This window comes from Capsella rubella, unplaced genomic scaffold (genome assembly GCF_000375325.1).
Source record: "Capsella rubella cultivar Monte Gargano unplaced genomic scaffold, Caprub1_0 scaffold_3, whole genome shotgun sequence".
Taxonomy (NCBI): Eukaryota; Viridiplantae; Streptophyta; class Magnoliopsida; order Brassicales; family Brassicaceae; genus Capsella; species Capsella rubella.
The window spans coordinates 8475239-8495822 of NW_006238921.1; the positions used below are offsets into that span (position 1 = coordinate 8475239).

The 20584-nt window shown below is 33.4% G+C and overlaps 3 protein-coding genes across 3 annotated transcripts; all 3 read left to right on the forward strand.

The window, feature by feature from the left end:
• The first annotated feature begins 2157 nt into the window (after positions 1-2157).
• LOC17891762 (transcriptional regulator SUPERMAN) lies at positions 2158-2775 on the forward strand. The gene has a single exon (XM_006299807.1). The coding sequence runs from the start codon at positions 2158-2160 to the stop codon at positions 2773-2775; it is 618 nt and encodes a 205-aa protein (XP_006299869.1).
• Positions 2776-8223: 5448 nt separating this feature from the next.
• On the forward strand, positions 8224-8802 carry LOC17890674 (transcriptional regulator SUPERMAN). The gene has a single exon (XM_006300022.1). The coding sequence runs from the start codon at positions 8224-8226 to the stop codon at positions 8800-8802; it is 579 nt and encodes a 192-aa protein (XP_006300084.1).
• Positions 8803-11046: 2244 nt separating this feature from the next.
• On the forward strand, positions 11047-18964 carry LOC17893335 (isoleucine--tRNA ligase, cytoplasmic). Its single transcript, XM_023786846.1, is given in 31 exon segments — positions 11047-11683; positions 11768-11833; positions 11925-12434; positions 12615-12728; positions 12869-12966; positions 13387-13465; positions 13570-13694; positions 13696-13726; positions 13884-13973; positions 14055-14188; positions 14429-14588; positions 14687-14770; positions 14866-15075; positions 15157-15282; positions 15358-15495; positions 15585-15706; positions 15802-15865; positions 15981-16069; positions 16173-16323; positions 16425-16488; positions 16604-16680; positions 16798-16920; positions 17015-17080; positions 17163-17277; positions 17370-17455; positions 17568-17681; positions 17877-17996; positions 18130-18195; positions 18289-18400; positions 18489-18580; positions 18690-18964. Coding segments are annotated over 31 exon segments (4095 nt in total). The 5' UTR covers positions 11047-11149; the 3' UTR covers positions 18825-18964.
• The last annotated feature ends 1620 nt before the right edge of the window (positions 18965-20584 follow it).

The window sequence follows — 20584 nt, forward strand, 5'->3', positions numbered from 1 at the left end:
TAGAAGATAAAACAAGATTTTATAAGAACATTATTCTAAACCTTTTTTATTTTATTTATTATAAGCTTTTTTCGAATCGGTGAACTATAGTAACATGTGATGACAAAAAAAAAAAAAAAAAAAAAAAGAACTATAGTAACATGTAACAAAAGTTTGATTTCAACGAGAGTGATAAAAAACAAAGAAGAGCGATATGGTTTGTCGACAATTGTGAAAATGTGTTCATATTGGGTGGATATATATGTAGCAGTTGGATGTGTATTAAATGAGACTTTCCTCGTTGGTGAATGTTGCGCTTTGTAAAATTGTACGGTTCCTCCAAAGTATTTGCATGGTGTGGCCTTTGAAACAATCTCATTTGACAATCCATTTTATCTAAAGATAGTTCAAACACAAGATTAATCTATATGTACATGTGAAGCACAAACCATACTTTAAAAATCTAATTTGTTTAAAGAACTTATGAACTTAATTATAGTTCTTGCCCTCGGTTTTACAAGATGTTTAGATATAGACACTAATATAAACACAAGATTGGGTTGACTTGGGTTGAATGTATTGCAAAACAAATGATTAATCAAACGACTAAGATAGGATAATTAAGCATCCATATGTACGCACCATAAACTAAAGATGAAATCAATGTCAAAGTAAAGAGGTCACAATTTGAGAAAAACACAACACATGTTGAAAGGAATTGGTCCAGAACTCATGGTGGTTTTATTAACTATATAAAAAACAAAAGAAAGGGACAATGTAATGGAAAGGCAAAATCTAAAAGACCCTAAGAGTCTAATAATAATGTGCGTCGTTTTCTTAGATTTGATAACAAACAAATGTCAAAGATATGGCTCACGAGGAAAGCTTTATAGCAAAGGATTTTTAAAATTATTAGAAGATGAAAAAATTGTTAAATAAAATAGAAAATGGGAGAAAGGAACATCCACTTTTCTATTTTTGGTATAAAGCTTTTGATATAATGTCCTTTTTGCTCGCCGAGGTTTTCCATATTTATACTCTCTCCCATCTCTCACATATTCATTCACCCATCACTCCTTTAAAATTAATAATCTTTTAGAGAAAAGTTATGATTAAGAACAGTGTTTTCTTATGATATCTACTCTGTGAAATGTCATATTAGTTGGTCTTTTATTGTTGCAAATAAGTAATTGGTGTTACAAAAATTTGATTGATATGCGATATTAAAAACCGATAACTTGATGTATTGGCCATTACAGAATTAATGTAAACTTATAATGTTTGGTTTGAATTACATAATTACAGTTTTTTCGAATTTTTATTTTTAGTGTTTCGTAAAGTTAAATCATATACTCATTTCTACTTCTTTTTTCCCCATCCCCTTATATTATTTCATGTTTCCCTTTTTGAAAATCATGTTTGTGTTGAGATTTTTTTTTATAGTGGACTACGTTACGTACCCTTTTTATTTTCATTTGTGATAAAATTGTTTGAGAACTATATAGGGAGTGATCTTTATATATTGATGAGAACTGTAGCCGTTCAAACTCTCTATATTAACTTTATTTTCCCTTTTGCAAATTTGCTATGTTTTAATATTTGCACCCCCCAAAAAAAAAAAATCTCAATTCAATAAAAACTACAATTTCCATAGAAGAAAGTAACTAAATTATATCTTAAGACAAATTGGTACAATATTTGATTTTCACGAAACTTAAAGGTGTAATATATATTATTTAATGAAAGTAACGTCTAATTAAATTAGATAGATGTACTTAATTAACTTGTGTCTTCTCCATAAGTCAAATCATGGAGAAGCTCGTCGCTTAACACATGTTTCCCCACCAACATAAATATGGAGTTTTCTTTTAATTTTCATTTTTATAAAATCTAAGATGGGGGCTTTGATAATGCATCCAAGAATCAGTCTCTTTCACAGTCTTAACACCAAAGAGCCCCAACCCTATCATCACATACACCTCTCTCTCATCTCTATCTCTCTCTCTCATAGATCTTAGATTTTTTTTCCCAGGGGAAAAAAGTGAGTTCATCTTTTCAGATCTTACAAACACTTTGCTTCTACTAAACTGATGTGCCACACAAATCATTACTAGTAGTACTATCTTAATTTTCTTCACAGTTTGTGATCTACTATAGCCAAAAAGAAAGAGCTCAGATATGGAGAGATCAAACAACATAGAGTTGAGGAACAGCTTCTACGGCCGTGCAAGAACTTCACCATGGAGCTATGGTGATTATGATACTTACCAACAAGACCATGAGTATCTTCTAGGGTTTTCATGGCCACCAAGGTCCTACACTTGCAGCTTCTGCAAAAGGGAATTCAGATCGGCTCAAGCACTTGGTGGCCACATGAATGTTCACAGAAGAGACAGAGCCAGACTCAGATTACAACAGTCTTCATCATCATCTTCAACACCTTCTCCTCCTTACCCTAACCCTAATTACTCGTACTCTTCCATGGCAACCTCTCCTCCTCCTCATCATCATTCTCCTCTAACCCTATTTCCAAACCTTTCTCCCCCGTCCTCGCCAGAATATAGGGCAGATGTGGTCCGTTCCTTGAGCCCCAAGTCAGAACATACACCAGAAAACGCTTGTGAGACTGAGAAATCATCTCTTTTATTGGAGGATGTAGAAGCTAAAAGGTTGAGCAATAAAGATGCTTGTAAGTTCTTGAGGAACGATGAAATCATCAGCTTGGAGCTTGAGATTGGTCTGATCAACGAATCAGAGCAAGATCTGGATCTAGAACTCCGTTTGGGTTTCGCTTAGATGGTTTAAGCTGTAGAGCTTTGTCCATAAAGGATTTGAAGTTCTCACTTCTAAAAGATATGCTGCTTCGTTAAGGTTATTTAGTTTCATCTATAAGAATTTCTCTATAAGCTTGCTAATTAGTAGATCATGTCGATGGTTAATTATATGACTATAGTATAAGATGTCTTATAATATGTATGTGCTTACTACCGTTTTACATATGACAATGGATTCAGTTTTGTCTCCTAATTGATATATTATTTCCTCGTATTATAAACTGATGTGTTGTACTTCAATTTTTTTTCTTTTTTGTTGTTGCGAATTTGTGTCTATTTCTTGGTGAAGCCCTATATGACCATAATTGCACAATTTACAATAATGACAATATAATTAGATAAATATATCAGATCTTTTTAATATGTGTGAAAAACTGACCCAAAGCATCAAACTTTATAAATGGAATAACAACTATTAATGTTTAGCCGAAAACATGGTTTGATTTTTTGGATGGGAGTTTGTAATTTTTTTTTTTTTCAAATCTTTAATAGCTAACACGGTAGTGGAACTTGTAGGTCGAATCTAGTTGAAATCACATTAGCTTGGTAATTCATATTAAATTCCTACACATGTGTTTGTACAAGAGCATGCATATATATGAAAAAAGTGAAAACATATCAATGAACTCTACCTTGAACGATACATTATTTACAAAACTTAAAATTCGAACTTCATAGATAGTGCTATATGCTGATCATATCCTCAAAAACATTGGACATCGTCCTAACCTACCTTTTTGGGTAACGATTACCCGAGAGCCTATTACGATTCAAAATATAAATTTCATTTGGTTAGTAGATCTTCGTGTTCTTAGGGTTTCAATCCTTTTTTCTACGTAGACACTATTTTAATATATAATAGTATACTACAATATAATATCAGTTATTAAATGGATTATTAGCTTTTGCAACTATGTATGTATTAGGTTTCGCGTTTACAAGTATATGAATTCTGTTCACATTAAGAAAATTTAGTATTAAGCATTTTCTACTAGAAAAAAAAATGTATATATATATATATATATAAAATCAATTATGCAAGGCTTCTAGTGTTTGTGAACACGAAAGGAGAGCTTATAGTTACTTCAAACGCCGAACGATGATCGATGAGCAAAAGTTTTCTAGACGTTTAGAGCAATTTTGGTTAGTTTTTTTGTATTGACTTTTGTATGGTAATTTATTAATATCTTTCAAATCTGAAATTGGTTTGAATAGAAAACTGCGTTTGCGTGTGATCATGACTAATTTGTACAAAAATATATACTGAGTGAATCATTGCACTGAGGGTAACAAATCATTATTTAAAAACAAGTCCCAAAGCATATTTCAGTTTCATGAGTGCAAAAACTGTAAACATGTCATAATTACTCGATCGCTTATTATTTTCCTTAAAAATCTTTTATTTTTCTTGTGGTTTGAAAAGGTCAACACGTACGGCATACAACTATACAAGTCATACAAAAACTATATAAGCAAAGATCAAAGATATTAAAATCTTTTGAACCCAACACAGATACGCAACACGTACGTACGTACATGTGTGTAGTGTATGTGACCATAGTTGGATTTGGACAAGAGGGTATATATGCTGGAAGTTTGGTATTCCCCAAAACCTGAGGGTTTGCATGTTCCCGACAATGTCTGGGTTTTGAATGGCATGATGAGCTTTCCTTTTATAGTAAGTTATGTTTTCGTCAGTTCTAAGCGTTACACATAACTAAACAGTACTAACTCCTCCACCAAATTTACTTTCCTTGAAAAAGCTTTTAAAGTTTTTTTTTCTTCTCTCAACACCTTTTTCACATACTCAAACATGCATCGCCCACTTCAAATGTCTACGCACCATCGTAATAAAAAAAAATTATAATTAATTGTTACTTTCTTCATATATAATTGGACTCATCTCTTTTTCTTGTAGCTAAGTTGTTCGTACAGTTTTCGAATGAGTTCATTATTAGAAAATATCTTGTAAACAGAAGTATCTAGGCTCAAAACTGAATGCTACATATTGTTGACAAACATTAGAAAAACAGAAGCCAAGTTGAAATTAACTCGAACTTATAAAATAATCAAGTGTTTTGTCTTTACTCTTTACCATTCTTTATTTGTAAATTTTTTTGTATACATATATACTAACTAGAGCTAGGAAACACATCTTCGTACACAAAAATTAAAATAGATTCAATTTTAAGTTTTCTAGCCATTGTGTTAAAGTAGCAAACGATTAGCACGTACAAATTTTCTTAAGTTAATTCTAATCCCTTGCAAAAAAAAAAACAGTTTAGCAATTTCAACAGCTACAAAGTATGACATTCTAACTTCAGTTGTTAAAAATCGTTTCAAAAATCATATTAGAAAGAAATATATTTTGCGAAAAGTATAAAAACAGATAAATGAAATATATATATTTATAAATAATATCTTTGTATTCCTACGGACTGGACTGTTTCTAATACAAAGCTCTATAGTCCGTACATAATGTCAAGTGATGTCAAGATCTATTCACATAATGTATGCATGTGTGCATGTCAGTATTATAGTCATGAATAATGAATAATCAAAAGTTTATACCATAGTGTGACATTGTACACTCAAGTAAATATATAAATGTTCAGAGATGCAAAAGAAGAGAGCCCAAAAGGGGCACTTAGGGTTGCAACGTGAGGCTCAGCCACTGATCAGGCATCACATTGAATGACTTTGATAAATGATGACGTGATAAGAAAATGAAAACACACAGAAAATTGTAAAGACAAATAGGCAAAGGAGAAGCTCATCTTTCTTGTTATTTTTGTGAAAGTGGAGATATAGACATGGGCACATAATGGTAATAATAATAAAAGTGATACTTTCATAGGAAGTATTAAGTAACAAGTTGATATGAACAAATTAAGTAACAAGTTAGGCAAATATCACAGTCTATTTCATCGAGGAAAAATACTTATTCTTAATTTTTTTTAACCAATCATATACATGATATGTTAATTGCTTTCCGGATATTAATTATTTTTAATGTGTATATATATATATATATATATATCAGTGTAAAATACGCTATAGATATCGTATAACATAATTTATATGTCATAAACTACCATCAGAACATTGGAAAAATGAGAAATAAAATTATTTACAAAAACGGTCACACACAATTTGGTGTATCGGATCTTATTTTTAGTCGATGAATGGCAATGCACTAGGGAGTTAGGTCTTCCACTTCCAATCAAAACTTTTTGATATTGACTTTTTTTTATAAAAGTTTATTTTTCTTCCTTTTTCAATTTTTTTTTTCATCCTCATTACCACATTTTTCCCTTATGGCAAATATATATATTTCACCAAAAAACAACTGCCCACTTTGGAAAAATATTCCAATGATGATTTGAGGTTAAAATTTTCACTATGTTAATGATGCTCATTGGTTTAAATTTTTTGAAATCAAATTACGTGGACTAGTGTTTGTATTATGATCGTTTTAGCTAATATATCACCAAATTGTCGTTCAGACTCAACAGGGAAGATGAATGTTATGTACTAATCTGCTAAGATCGGGTGATTAAAGAAAAGTGGAGTTTCACTTTCACATTCTTATGACTGTAGTTTTCTCTGGCCACCACCACTACATTTAGTATGGGCTTTAAACTGAGGCTTCAAAGCCCAGCTATAATATTTTCACATATCCACTTTAGGAACATTTCATTTATTTCATTCTTTGACTTGAGGACACACAATTCTTTAATTTCGAACTTCTACATTCATGTACATAAGAAAGAAGAGAAACCAAAGTTCCATACCCAATTGAATGTGTAAGTGTGAAACTTAACAAAATAGGCAAGTATAGCCAGTGACACTTTTACAGGCATTCATGAGTTTGTTATTTTCTTCTTGTTTTCACTGCATGTGGCTTCTTTAATTTGTAAGAGTATCATAATATCTTTTAATTTTATACACCGTCACATTGACCAAATTGTAAATTTTTTTTTTATATCCATATATACCAAGTTAACATATTCGTGCGGGTGCTTTCTTTAGAGATAGGGTGAGAGAAAGAAAAAAGAAACGTAGCTATAGCTTTACGAGTCTAGAGTCCACGACGATGCATGAGTTCATTGAGCTGTGGTCCAAAAGTGTTGGTTTCGTCTGTTATAAATTCATCAGTAAATATTCCTAAGTCAGTAGGATTCTCCCATGTTCTCGAATTCCTCTAAAAACATTAATGCTCATAAGCTTATAGAATATGAATGATAATTATAAGTTATAACGCTTATTTATCCGATACACAAGTGGACCTGATTATGCTTATTTCGATAATATATTTTGTGTTGTCGTCATTGCCAAACTAATATCACTCCTTCACTATTATTAGCTGCCTGATCTCACCCAAAAATCACTTTTTCAAATGCTATAATCATTAAACAGTATCTTAAATAATTAAGGAGTATGGCAATAGCTAAAACGTAATCTACATGCTAATATGCTATATATGAAACTTGGTCAAAACTTTAACTTATAAAACGTGGTCTCGACGGGTCCATAAAAATTTAAGTGTGGTCAAAGAAATAAATTTTAGTTTTAGCAATCCTAAAGAGTAGCAAGGCCATGCATATATATGCATCGCTCATCTGCATATTTGTTTTTTTCTCTAAGTTTTATTTTGCTTTTGTTAAAGCTTCTTTATTTTCCAAGTATAGAAAGTAGAAACCATCGAAGGGAGAATTCATAATAAATTCTATAAATGCATTTTGATTTATGAGTTATTCCATTTTGATATTCTAATTGCTTGACCTACTTCAAGCCACAACTACAACTCCTTAGTGTGGATGCTCCTTTTAATATATTTTGGTGTTATATTTATAACTAGCTAGTTAGCCTTATTCTAGTCAATGTGTTATTAAAAACATTTTATTCTAGTCAAGGTGTTATTAAAAACATTCTAAGACTTATAAATAACACCTTGAGTAGTTTGTTTTCCAATGAAGCAACTTAATTGTTCCAACGGATTTGATATAATCCTAGCTATGTTAAAAGTACTTTCCCTGATTTTGTTTTTTCTGTAAAATATACAAATATTTAGAATCATCGTAAGCTTTACATGCATGGTGTTTATGTATAGTGATAATAATTAAATCATGTTGCGTCGACCCACAAATTTATAATAAACATTTACTTACATCATTTTTTTGGTGAAACAAGTCTCAAACGATATCTCCTCTATAAACCTTAATGCTAATTAATTTTATATGAAATATATTAACCATTAACAAAATAGCACTAACTATTTATACACAAACTCTTTCCTCGTTTATATATACTCTAGTGTGTGTGGGTTTAAAGGAGCGTCTTTAGACTCATTTCAAAACATTGAATACTTATAGAGAGAGAGACCCCAAGACAGAAGGAGAAGAGAGAGATGAACAACCGGGGAAAACAGATTGATTCCGGCTCTGGCTCTGGCTCCGGCTCTGGAGATAACCGTCGGACTTACGACTGCAACATCTGCAAGAGAGGTTTCACGAACCCTCAAGCCCTTGGTGGTCACAATAACATCCACCGCAGGGAACGCGAAAGATACTTCTCCTCCTCTTCTTCTTCTTCTTCCAACTCATTTCCATTTTCTCTTCCTTTACCGTCTCATCAGTCTCCCTCCATAAACTTCACAAACCCTAATATTAGCAACAACTCGTCTCCTTATTCTCCCACCATTGATGAGTCATACCACCACCTATGGTCTCAGCCACCGTCTAGCCACAACATGACACAATACTTTGGATCATCATCATCATCATCATCATCATCAAGAGGAGGAGGAGGGAGATTTGCTCATCAAGGGGAGTCTCATGGTCTCAGTTTGAGCTTAGGGCTCGGATACATGAATCACAACGATGATGAAACTCACCAAAGCCCACCAGAGACCGGAGGTTCTCAGCCTCAAGATGATGATCTTGATCTTGATCTTGATCTTCGACTCGGCCGTCATCGTCATCACTAAGCTTGCACCGGTTTCACCTCACGTGCAATCCACGTAATTATATACAATACATATAGAAGTTTTTAATCACCGTATAATGCATAATGTTTATATGTTCTGGTGTTTTATATTTTTTCAATATGTAGATTTGTGGATCATCAAAACATCTTTGCGTGGAGTCATGTTTATATTATGTAACGCCTTGTGAGGTTTGCGTTTGTATAACCCAAGACTAAATTATAGATCAAATAGGTTTTGAGTAATGTTCTAATTATTACTATACGTTAATTGTATGAAATTTGGGTTTGTATAATCAAGACTCTATGTCTCTACATTATCATCCTCTTGTGTAATATACTAATATTGTAGATGAAGTTACATTTCGTCTTTTATAAAGTTGAGTTATAAACTTTTATTTTGAATGAATCGAACTGCAATGGGAATAAACATTAGATGCGTTTTAATAATAGGTTGGTGAGGTTAATAAATCACACCATTTCGAAAGCTTTCCAAACTTAGAAACTACATTTTTACAGACCCATGTGAGCTGATATGAATCAAAAGCCTTGATGTTGTAAAACGAATCATGATTATAATAATGTGATTGAATTAGACCCACACACACACCACAGTTGTGTATTATGAAGCAGAGAGACATCAAAGTTAAAGGCCCAATATAATTGGAGGATCGAAAATTTTCAAGAATTAGATTCATTTTTGTTTGCTGAGCTTACAAACCATGGAAATTTGAAAGGGTGTTAAATCATATGATTGGTTTGGTCTACTGGTTTGAAAATATATAAATCAAATTAAAAATTGAATTCCAGCTTGTGGTGACAAAACACTAACCATACATTTCATACATGCTGTTATATTATTAATGTGCAAAAGTAAATTAGTCAATTTGAGTGCTTTTTTTTATTTACAGTAGATATGTATCTTTGGCATTAACCAAAACTAATAATATCAAGCATGCTTGTACAAAAAAGATTATATATCATACAATACTTTATAGAAATATATCAATGTATAGATATGTTTTCTGATATAAAATAAAATTATAGATGAATTACACGTATGTCAGTAAAACTATTGCTCAAAAATCAAAATAGCCCTTTTTATTTATTGTTGTGATTATTATTTGTTAAAAAACAACTCTATTTTTTTTTTATTGATTTTTTTTCTCAAAATAGCGCTTTTTATTAGTGATTTGTTACCAGGAAAGGTTGTCTTCTTTTTTTCAATTTATTAAAATTATTTAATTTTTAAAAATTGTTTGATTTTTTTTTTTGCTTTTTTGTCCCCCTATGTTAACAATTTTAACAGATTACAAATTAATTAATATTAATCTGTTTTTTTTTTGAGTCAACAATAAATATTGAATAATTAAAACAAAATAGTTTCACTTTTTTTTTATTTATATTCATAAGCAAGTAGAAAATGGTGAAGTTTGGGTTTTATACTATTTTTCAGATCACATGCCCTTTAATAAATTTGGAATCACAAGTTGGTGATGTTGAATTGCTCTATATAAAAGAGGAGCAAAAGATTATTGGAATCATCTTCCTTATATGTTGCCTGAGTGTGTAAGTTACACAATCACAATCTCTCTTATTGTTTGTTTTTTTTTTTTGCTTTCTTTCTCTCTCTCTTCTTCTTCTTCTTCTTCTTCTTCCTTTCTCTTCTTCTTCCTTTCTCTTCTTCTGATTTTGGTGCTTATGCATTAATTTCTTAATTTTGGCGTTTGTTTTGCTAAACAAATAGCATGCATGAAAAAAATAATTAAAAAAAATAGCATGCATGTGTACGAGTTAATGCTAGCTGATTTAAACATCTTTGTTTGCATTGTATATTTTTTTCGGTATTTGAACAATATATAATCTGATCTTGTCTTAAGAGTATATACAGTATGTTTAAGATCTTATGTATTGAACGTTAAGAAACTAGAAACATATTTCTAGGCTATTTAATAATTTTTACCTTGGACATATATGTTTTCTGGTTTCTTGTTTCTTTTAAGAAAAAAAAACTTGTTTAGTCTGCTTTTATTTGGGTCACATATTCACAATCTTCTCCTTTGATGTAATAATGAATAATCGTTTGGGCTCAAATTTGGGCCTGTAAACTCTTTTGTTCATTTTATATTAATATTATATATCAGCAAACTACATACAGTACTGTATTTTTCTTTAACCTACAGTACAGTACAGTACAAGACAACTTAAAAAAAAAGGTTCAAAAACAGAGAAAGACAACTTAAAAAAAAGGTCAAAAACAGAGAAAGACGTCGTCGAGTCTCTTTTGCGTTGATTCGTGGATCGGTAGAAACCTTTAAGTTGGTGGGAGGGGATTGTGCTCTGTTTCTGCCATGGAAGACGTCTGCGAAGGAAATGAGTTCTCTTTCCCACGGGAGGAAGAGAAAGTTCTCTCCTTTTGGACTCAAATCGATGCTTTCAAGAATCAGCTCAAACGAACTGAGAATTGCGAAGAGTACGTCTTTTACGACGGTCCTCCTTTCGCGACCGGTCTTCCCCACTACGGTCACATACTCGCCGGTACGATTAAGGACATCGTGACACGGTACCAGTCCATGAATGGTAAACATGTCACGCGACGGTTCGGTTGGGACTGTCATGGTCTCCCTGTAGAGAACGAGATTGATCGTAAGTTGGATATTAAGAGGAGAGACCAAGTGTTTGAGATGGGTATTGACAAGTATAATGAGGAGTGTAGGAGTATTGTGACGCGTTATGTTGATGAGTGGGAGAAGATTATCACCAGGACTGGCCGTTGGATTGATTTCAGTAATGATTACAAGACCATGGACTTGTCGTTTATGGAGAGTGTTTGGTGGGGTTTTGCTCAGCTTTTTGATAAGAATCTTGTCTATAGAGGCTTCAAGGTTAGGCCTTTTCTTTTGGGTCTGAATTGTTCTTAGGTTTGAAATCTTGTTGACTCATTTGACTAAAGTCTGGCTTGTTTGCAGGTTATGCCTTATAGTACTGGTTGTAAGACACCTCTATCTAATTTTGAAGCTGGTCAGAACTATAAGGTATGTATACTGTTGTGCTTGTACTGCTAATGAAGATTGTTACTTTTCGTTGTTGCATATTTGAATTATGTTTTGACAATTGGTACAACAGGATGTGACCGATCCAGAAATCATGGTTACATTCCCAGTTATTGGCGATGAAGATAATGCTGCTTTTGTGGCATGGACTACTACTCCATGGACTCTTCCAAGCAATCTTGCTTTGTGTGTCAATGCAAAGTTTGACTATCTCAAAGTTCGTAACAACAACAGTGGCAAAGTCTATGTGGTTGCTGAATCTCGGTTGTCATCCCTTCCCAGTGATAAGCCTAAGACCAGCTTAACTAATGAAACTGTTGGTGATACCAAGAAAGCAAAAGGTGCTAAGCCTGACAGTGCAGAGGATTCTTATCAAGTTTTGGAAAAAATTGATGGAGCTTCCCTGGTTGGGAAGAAATATGAACCTCTCTTTGATTACTTTAACGACTTCTCAAGTGTGGCCTTTCGAGTAGTAGCAGATGATTATGTAACTAATGACAGTGGTACTGGTATTGTCCATTGTGCTCCTGCCTTTGGTGAAGATGACTACCGTGTTTGTCTTGAGAACAAGATAATTAAGAAGGTTAGATTTGACTACATATTCCTTATCAACCCCTTAACATCAGAAGACATTAGGGGTTTATGGATTTCGTAGGGGGTTTAAGGGATTAGGCTGTATGATTTATTGTTTAGAACGAGAATCGATATGCTCGCTTTATCTCATTATGTTGAATGTTCTATATGCTTTTATCCTCCCTTGCAGGGGGAGAATCTAGTTGTGGCTGTTGATGATGATGGGTTGTTTACTGAGAGAATTACACACTTCAGTGGCCGTTATGTCAAAGATGCAGACAAAGATATAATTAAAGCCGTGAAGGTGATTACTGATGCCTATTGTTTGTAAATAAACTACATGAGTCAGTTAAGATCTTAATGATCTGTCATGTCTCTTAGGAGGGTCTTTGTGCAATTTTGGACTATCAAAGTGTTTTATAGTAAGTAGTCCTTTTTTTTCAGGCCAAAGGCAGGCTCGTTAAATCGGGGAGCTTTACCCACTCATATCCTTTTTGCTGGCGATCAGACACACCTCTCATATATAGAGCAGTTCCGAGTTGGTATGCTTTCATAAGGATTCTAGCTAAGGTCTTAGTTATTATACATTTTGTGATATTTCTAGTGAGGCACACTCTCTCTGTCTCTCTGGTTCTTATGAGTATGGCTTAATAAATGTAGGCTTTGGTCTTGTTTCAGCCCTGTTAGCGTAAATGATGATCATATAATTTTTCATGTCATTTTATATGGCAGCATATTTCCGGAGTTCTATATGGCATCTTTATTTTGGCCTCTGTTCACCAAATTGCTTAGGATATTTTGATTTCCATGTTTTGACTTTATCTATTTTATATTATGTAATTATATGTAGTGAATACTGACCTAAATGGCTCGTAAAAGTTAGCAAAAGATGATATGAAGCTTATTCTTTCATTTTCATGAGTTGTTAGGACTTTGAAGTTTGTAAGTGTTTGACTTGTTAGGTTTGTGCGCGTGGAGCAGCTGAAAGAAAAATTGTTAGAAAACAATGAGGAGACAGTATGGGTACCTCAGTATGTGAAGGTCAGTGGAAGAAAGGATCAATGCTCTTGAGTATATTACAGGTTTACTTGTTCAAATGAGTTACTGATATGATTGAAATTTCTTGGTTAACCTCTGCAATTCAGGTTAAACGTTTTCAAAATTGGCTTGAAAATGCAAGGGACTGGGCAGTCAGCCGAAGTAGGTTTTGGGGAACTCCTCTTCCGATATGGATCAGCGATGATGGGGAGGAAGTTGTGGTTATGGATTCTTGAGAAGCTTGAAAAGCTCTCTGGTGTCAAGGTATCTGATTGATTGTTTCTAAAGTCTTCTTAGTATGTTCAGTTCAAGTTTAGGACATCCTACGAGGGTTTTGTTTTTTTTTTTCTTTCTCATTGGAGAATTTTGGAAATTAAAATTTTTTGATGCTCAGTTGCTTTTCTGATGACTTATGGTCCAGGTCTTTGATCTGCATCGTCATCATGTTGATCAAATTACGATCCCATCAAGTCGCGGCGTTGAGTTTGGTGTGCTCCGTCGTGTAGAAGACGTAAGATTGATTTATTTATTTTAAATCTGCGATTGTCTGTGGTATGATCACATAGTGATGTTTATATCATGGTTTTTTCAGGTTTTTGATTGTTGGTTTGAGAGTGGTTCAATGCCTTATGCATATATCCATTATCCATTTGAAAACAAGGAGCTATTTGAGAAGAACTTCCCGGGTGATTTTGTGGCTGAAGGGCTTGATCAGACTCGTGGATGGTATGTCATTCCAAATCTTGGTTTTAGTGAGAAATATAAGCAATTAGATTATTAAATTGTCCCTTTACGGTATGACTGATTTGGATAGTAAGTATCGTCTATGAATGTACTTAACTAAGTAATGAGTCTAGGCTAATGGAAGGTGTGATGAGTATAATATAAAATGTGATTCTAGAACTATTTTGAGATAATCATGGAAATTAACAAAATCTAAACTTGTAGTTTGGTATGTATCTACAGGTTTTATACTCTTATGCTGTTGTCTACAGCATTATTTGATAAACATGCTTTTAAAAACCTGATCTGCAATGGTCTTGTGCTTGCTGAAGATGGGAAAAAGATGTCTAAGAAATTACAGAATTATCCACCACCTTTGGATGTCGTGAATGAGTATGGGGCTGTAAGTTTTCTCCCTATGATATTATGCTGTGTTTTCAGCAAGAAGATCTTGGCTGCGTGTAGGTTTCTTCTCGTAGTGACTTTGCGTAAACTTGACAGGATGCTGTGCGATTGTACCTGATAACGTCTCCGGTTGTACGTGCTGAGCCACTGCGCTTCAAGAAAGAAGGAGTACATGGTGTTGTGAGTGATCTCGGTGGTTAATTTTATTGCTTTCTTATTTTAGTAGATTTTTCTTTGTGTCTGAACTCTTCTTGTCCTGCATTGGGTTTCGCTAGGTCAAAGATGTATTCCTTCCATGGTACAATGCATATCGGTTCCTTGTTCAGAATGTGAAGAGAATTGAGAATGAAATATTTGGGCACTTTGTTCCTTGTAATATGAAAACTTTGGAGTCATCAAACGTTCTCGATCAGTGGATTCACTCAGCTACGCAGAGTCTTGTCAACTCTGTCTGTGATAAGATGGATAAGTATCGGCTTGACGAGGTTAGCTTTTTACATGTCATTTTCAGGAAAAAGTTATTGTTTCCTTGTGGCATTTATCACATCTTTGCTTTTGTTTTTCAGGTGGTTCCTGATCTCGTGGAGTTCCTTGACAATCTCACTAACATATATGTTAGATTCAACCGCAAGAGGTTAAAAGGACGTACAGGAAAAGATGATTGTCACAAAGCTCTTTCAACTCTATATAATGTATGGTAAATACTTTATTTGCGTCACCATCTTTTGAACACTTTGTTATGACTAATAATGTGTCTGGAATCTTAGGTACTTCTTACTTCTTGCAAAGTGATGACTCCTTTTACACCGTTCTTCACTGAGACATTATACCAAAATCTGCGGAAAGTGTGTGAAGGTTCTGAGGAAAGCATTCACTACTGCAGGTTTCCTCAAAAGGGAGAAGCGGTAACAGTTCCATGACTCTATATCCAAGTATAGAATAAAAGAATTCTGATTTTTTTCTTACTTATATTTTGCTTCTTGTCTTTAAACAGAGAGGGGCAAGGATTGAGAAAAGTGTAACAGAGATGATGAAAATCATTGAACTTGCTCGGACCATTCGTAATCGTACGAGTGATAAGCGTCGAGAACAACTACCCTTGAAAACTCCTCTAAAGTGAGCATTGTACTTAATCATTTTTTCAGGTCCTTCTTGTTAGCCTACAACTGAAGAAGAATATGATACATGCATGATTATCCATGTTGAATCAGGGAAATGATTGTAGTCCATCATGAAGCAGAAGTCTTAAATGACATAACTGGAAAACTAAAACAGGTCAGTGATGTTACAGTAATTTGTTAATCTTTGAGTGTGTATCTTTATTTGCTTTTTCTCTTTACATTCAAGGAACTGCTACTTCGAATTTATTCTGTTTGATTTTGCATTGCAGTATGTCTTGGATGAAGTTAATGTAAGATCTCTTGTCCCATGCAATGATACTCGGAAGTATGCATCAGTAAGAGCAGAACCAGAGTACCGGTTAGTTTAGTTTTTTGCATGTATTTTGCTTTGAACCCTTGTGCTCAATGTGCTTTAGCCTTTCAAAGAATGTCGAATATATTTTACTTGTTCATTTCTCCAGTTTGTTGGGAAAGCGATTTGGAAAGTCTATCGGGCTTATTGCACAGGAAGTTAGAAAAATGCCTTGGCAAGATATCTTAAGATTAGATGAGACTAAGGAAGACTTGGAAGTTACTATTGCTGGACACTTGTTCAAGAAATCAGAAATTAAGGTCTCTCATGCTGTAGTTTTTTTTTTTTCTTGTGAGACAGGATGAAGAATATGTCTTAAAGAGCTGAATTCATTTCTGACATATTTTGTTCACGTGTTCAGATTATCAGGGATTTCAAACGACCAGATGGTTTGAAGGATACAGAGATTGATGCAGCTAAATATGGTGCACATCTTACTTGAATACCATTTCGCTGTGGTCAATTTATGTTATGTTTGATTGATAACCAATGCTCTATCTTTGATGAAACATATAAGAATTGCATTCGTTCATTGTGCAGGTGAAGAAGGTAAAATTATGGTGATTATGGATCTGCGAGAAGATGAATCTTTAAAAAGCGAAGGTGTTGCTCGTGAGGTAAATAGATGTAGCCGAAGTCGATACATCGTCTTATAAGTTATATTTTCTAGGGGTTTCTTTTTCTGTATTTAAGCAGAGGTTTTGCTCATGAGCATTTTTTCGCATGTATTGTAGATTGTCAATAGGATTCAGAAACTACGGAAAAAGTCATGTCTGGAACCTACAGACTTTGTTGAAGTGTACTATGAATCCTTAGATATGGATGAATCTGTTGTGCAACGAGTTCTATATTCTCAGGTAAACTAACTGCTTTTGGTTTGTTACTCACTTCATGTTGAATAAGTTGTACTTGGATTTTACCAATGTTTCATCATTCTTGTTTGTTGGACAGGAACAATACATTAGGGAAAAAATTGGCTCCCCTTTGCTTCTGTCTACTTTGATGCCACCAGATGTAGTATGTCACTCACTCTTCTCTCACATCTGCTTAGTTTTTCACCATAAAAAAAAATTATATGTGTTGTTTGTTATTTTGACAGGTCATTATATCTGATGAGAGTTTTGAACTGAAAGAACCTAAATTCTCATTTAAGATAAGTTTGGCTAGACCAGCTTTAAAGTTCAATGAAGAAGCTATTCTCGCTTTGTACTCAGGTGAGTAGGTCAATAACTCACAAGAACTTATCCTTACTTCATTCTCGGTTTGTTGTATTTTTTCACTTTGCTAATTATTATGACTGTTCCAGGTGATGCAAAATTTGCATCCAGGCTCCAGACGTACTTGAAGGATTATTCAAATCTAATGCCAGAGATCCAAGCTGGAGATGGGAAGGTTTGTTGTGCCCTCTAATCCACCCAAAAATGCTCTAAAATCATATCTAGTGATGCTCTTCAAGTTTTTTAATAGCCTAACATTTTACTTATCTGTGCAACTTGTATGGCAGATAACTGTAAGCTGCATTGAAAACCAGCCTGCTGTTACAGTGAATCTAGGAGAACATCTGCATTTAACAGTCGGTGACTACTACTTGAGCAAGAAGAAGCAAGATGCCTGTGAGGTATCACATACTACGACCTTGAGTTATGATAAAGATTCTGGATCTGCGATTCCGAAAAGATATTCTCTTCTCTTTGTTTTTTTAAGCTTAATATGACAATAGGTTCCCTTTTGGGTATCTAAACACTTTACTTTCAAATGGAGCAGCTGTTTTTCGTAGTTTTGGTCATGAATTGTGTTTCCTTGTGTTATATAGATTATCAATAGGATCCAGAAACTACGTGAAAGGTTGGGTCTGGAACCAAGAGACGTCGAAGTGTACTTTGAATCACTAGACAAGCAGAAATATGCTTCTCAACAAGTCCTAAACTCCCAGGTAACTGTGGTTGTATTGTTTCCTCACTTCTTGTTAACATGAATTCTTGGTTGCCCATGTGAATAACATACGAATAAAATTTGATACCAGTGTCCCTGTCAACTTCATGCTTACATTCTTGTTTGGTTGCCAGGAACAATACATTAGGGATTCAATTGGTTCCCCTTTACTTTTGTCCTCTCTAATGCCATCACATGCAGTAAGTACTAATCATCACTCTTTCCACATTTGCTCGTATGTTTTCTTACAGGCCAGAAACGTAATATTTATGCTCCTGTCTCTTATCTGACAGGTGATAATATCTGATGAGACTTTCCAAGACGTTTCAAAGCTGTCATATAGGATAAGTTTGGCTAGACCGGCTGTGAAGTTCAATGAAGAAGCTATTCTTGCTTTATACTCAGGTGAGTAATTATCTCTTCATCACAATGGATGCCTACCACTGATTCTATCTCTCATTTAAAAGAGTGCATCATCTATGGTGGTTTGCAGGAGATGTGAAATTAGCAATGAGGATCCAAAGATACTTGTTATCGAGGGATCATTCGAAGTTAAAATCAGAGTTCGAAGCAGGAGATGGGATGGTTTGTTTTGCCACTAAAAAATGCTCTGATCATTATTATTATTAGTTAAGTTTTCGATAACCCAAAACTTGTTGGATGTATAATATTTTTATGTATCTTGTATTGGCAGATAACTGTAAGCTGCATTGAAAACCAGCCTCCTGTGACTTTGGTTCTAGGACAGCACTTGCATTTAACAGTAGGCGACTACTACCTACTCGAGCAAGAGGAACGCATGAGCCCTCTCTCAGCTTCGTTCGTATGATGGAAAAGTTGTAAACTTTGGGTTTTTACCATTCAAGAATATTATTTTCTTGAATGAAATAAATTATAGAATCAAATAGGATTTGATCGAGAATTATAATCCTAACTAGAGGAGAACCCGTGCTTGCGCACGGTTGAATAATTTTTTTTGTAAAAAAATAAAAACTTGTAATGTATAAAATATGTATTGTATAAATATTTGGTGTTTTTTTGTATATTTTTATTATATGATTAATAGATAAGGGTGTAGTAATTTTACTATGTTTATTTTTGGGCTTTTATATAAGCACGCATATATTGTAATATAAGTATATATATATATATATATAACCGTATGTGTAATATCAAAAAATATATATATTTAACCGTATTTTTCAAACTTCTTCATATGATCCTTTCTAATAGAAACTCCCATTTTGTCACCCTATACATTAAAACCCACAATTATAAACTATATGAAGCTTATATAAAGTACATGTGGTAAATGAAAATAAAAGACATACTTTTTCATCCGCAAGAATCAATTCTATTGATTCACCAGACTTAGCTGAAAACATTCTCCAACTATGAAGAATTTTGACTTGAATATGCCATGAGTTTTTGTAAGGTTTCAAATCTTTGAGTGGTGTGAATGAGAGGGGAAGAGCCATAGACATTTTTGCCGAGTAGGGTTTTTTAGGTTGCGAGAAGAATATGATTGAAAAGCAAACGTAGAAACAAAGAGTTCTAAATTATTTGTTTTTGGAATGGAAAATACTTGAATTATGGTAATTTTAAAACGATTTGGGAGTATAATTAGCAGAATATTCTCTAGACGCAATATTCATTCGAAGATGATTGTGGTTAGAATATCTAATCATTTTTTTGAAATTAACGATTGTGATTTGTTTAGTGGAAACTAAAGGCTAAGATCCATTTTCCAATATGTTAGCTAATATTTGATGACTATAGTTCCCTAATTTGATGGGATGATGATAAATTATAATTTGTAATTTAGGTAAGATGTTATTAGATTTCGAAACCGCTAATATATAAATTTCCGAATAAACAACGCAAATTGAGGCCATTGGACTTGCAGATCAACCGATTTAATAAATGCTAAAAATGAACAAATGAGATTAAAGCTTGTGATTAACGGATGTGATTTAACATATTAAACACCGATCTAAAATATGGTAAACAATGAACGAATGAGATTAAAGCATAATCATTAACGGATGTGATTAAACATATTAAACCCGAGTAATAGATCCGAAAGATTAGTTAAATCCGCGTGTTATTAAAGCATGTGATTAACGGATGTGATTAAAAATATTAAACCCGATTAACAGATCCGATTAATTAGTTAGATCCGCGTGTTAACCCAGTTAGAAATGAAAAAAAATTCATTTTAAAACTATAGTGTAAATTCATTGTGTACTTCAGCTTTAATAGTATAGATAGCGCGTGTATATTAGGTTTGATTTTAATATAAATATGCATATATTGTATATTGTTTGGTTTTAATTTGACATGTATATTTTGTATGTAAGTTATTGTGTATTTGAATATTTTTTAAACAAATAGTTTTAGGAAATTTTAGTCGACTAACTGATGTTTGTAAACTCGATAATCTTATTTGTATAATTTTTTTATTATTGTAAACTAATTTGGTCTATAACATTAGAGTTTAATTTTGGATATGGCTAAATAATTGTGTATAGTTTTAAAGCACCCGTTAGGTTCATATTTTTGTTAAAATATGCCCGATCATATTCTTAC

Bases quoted from the DNA above. Each gene is read 5' to 3' on its own strand.
- LOC17891762 (XM_006299807.1), top strand. From the start codon at position 2,158: ATGGAGAGATCAAACAACATAGAGTTGAGGAACAGCTTCTACGGCCGT.
- LOC17890674 (XM_006300022.1), top strand. From the start codon at position 8,224: ATGAACAACCGGGGAAAACAGATTGATTCCGGCTCTGGCTCTGGCTCC.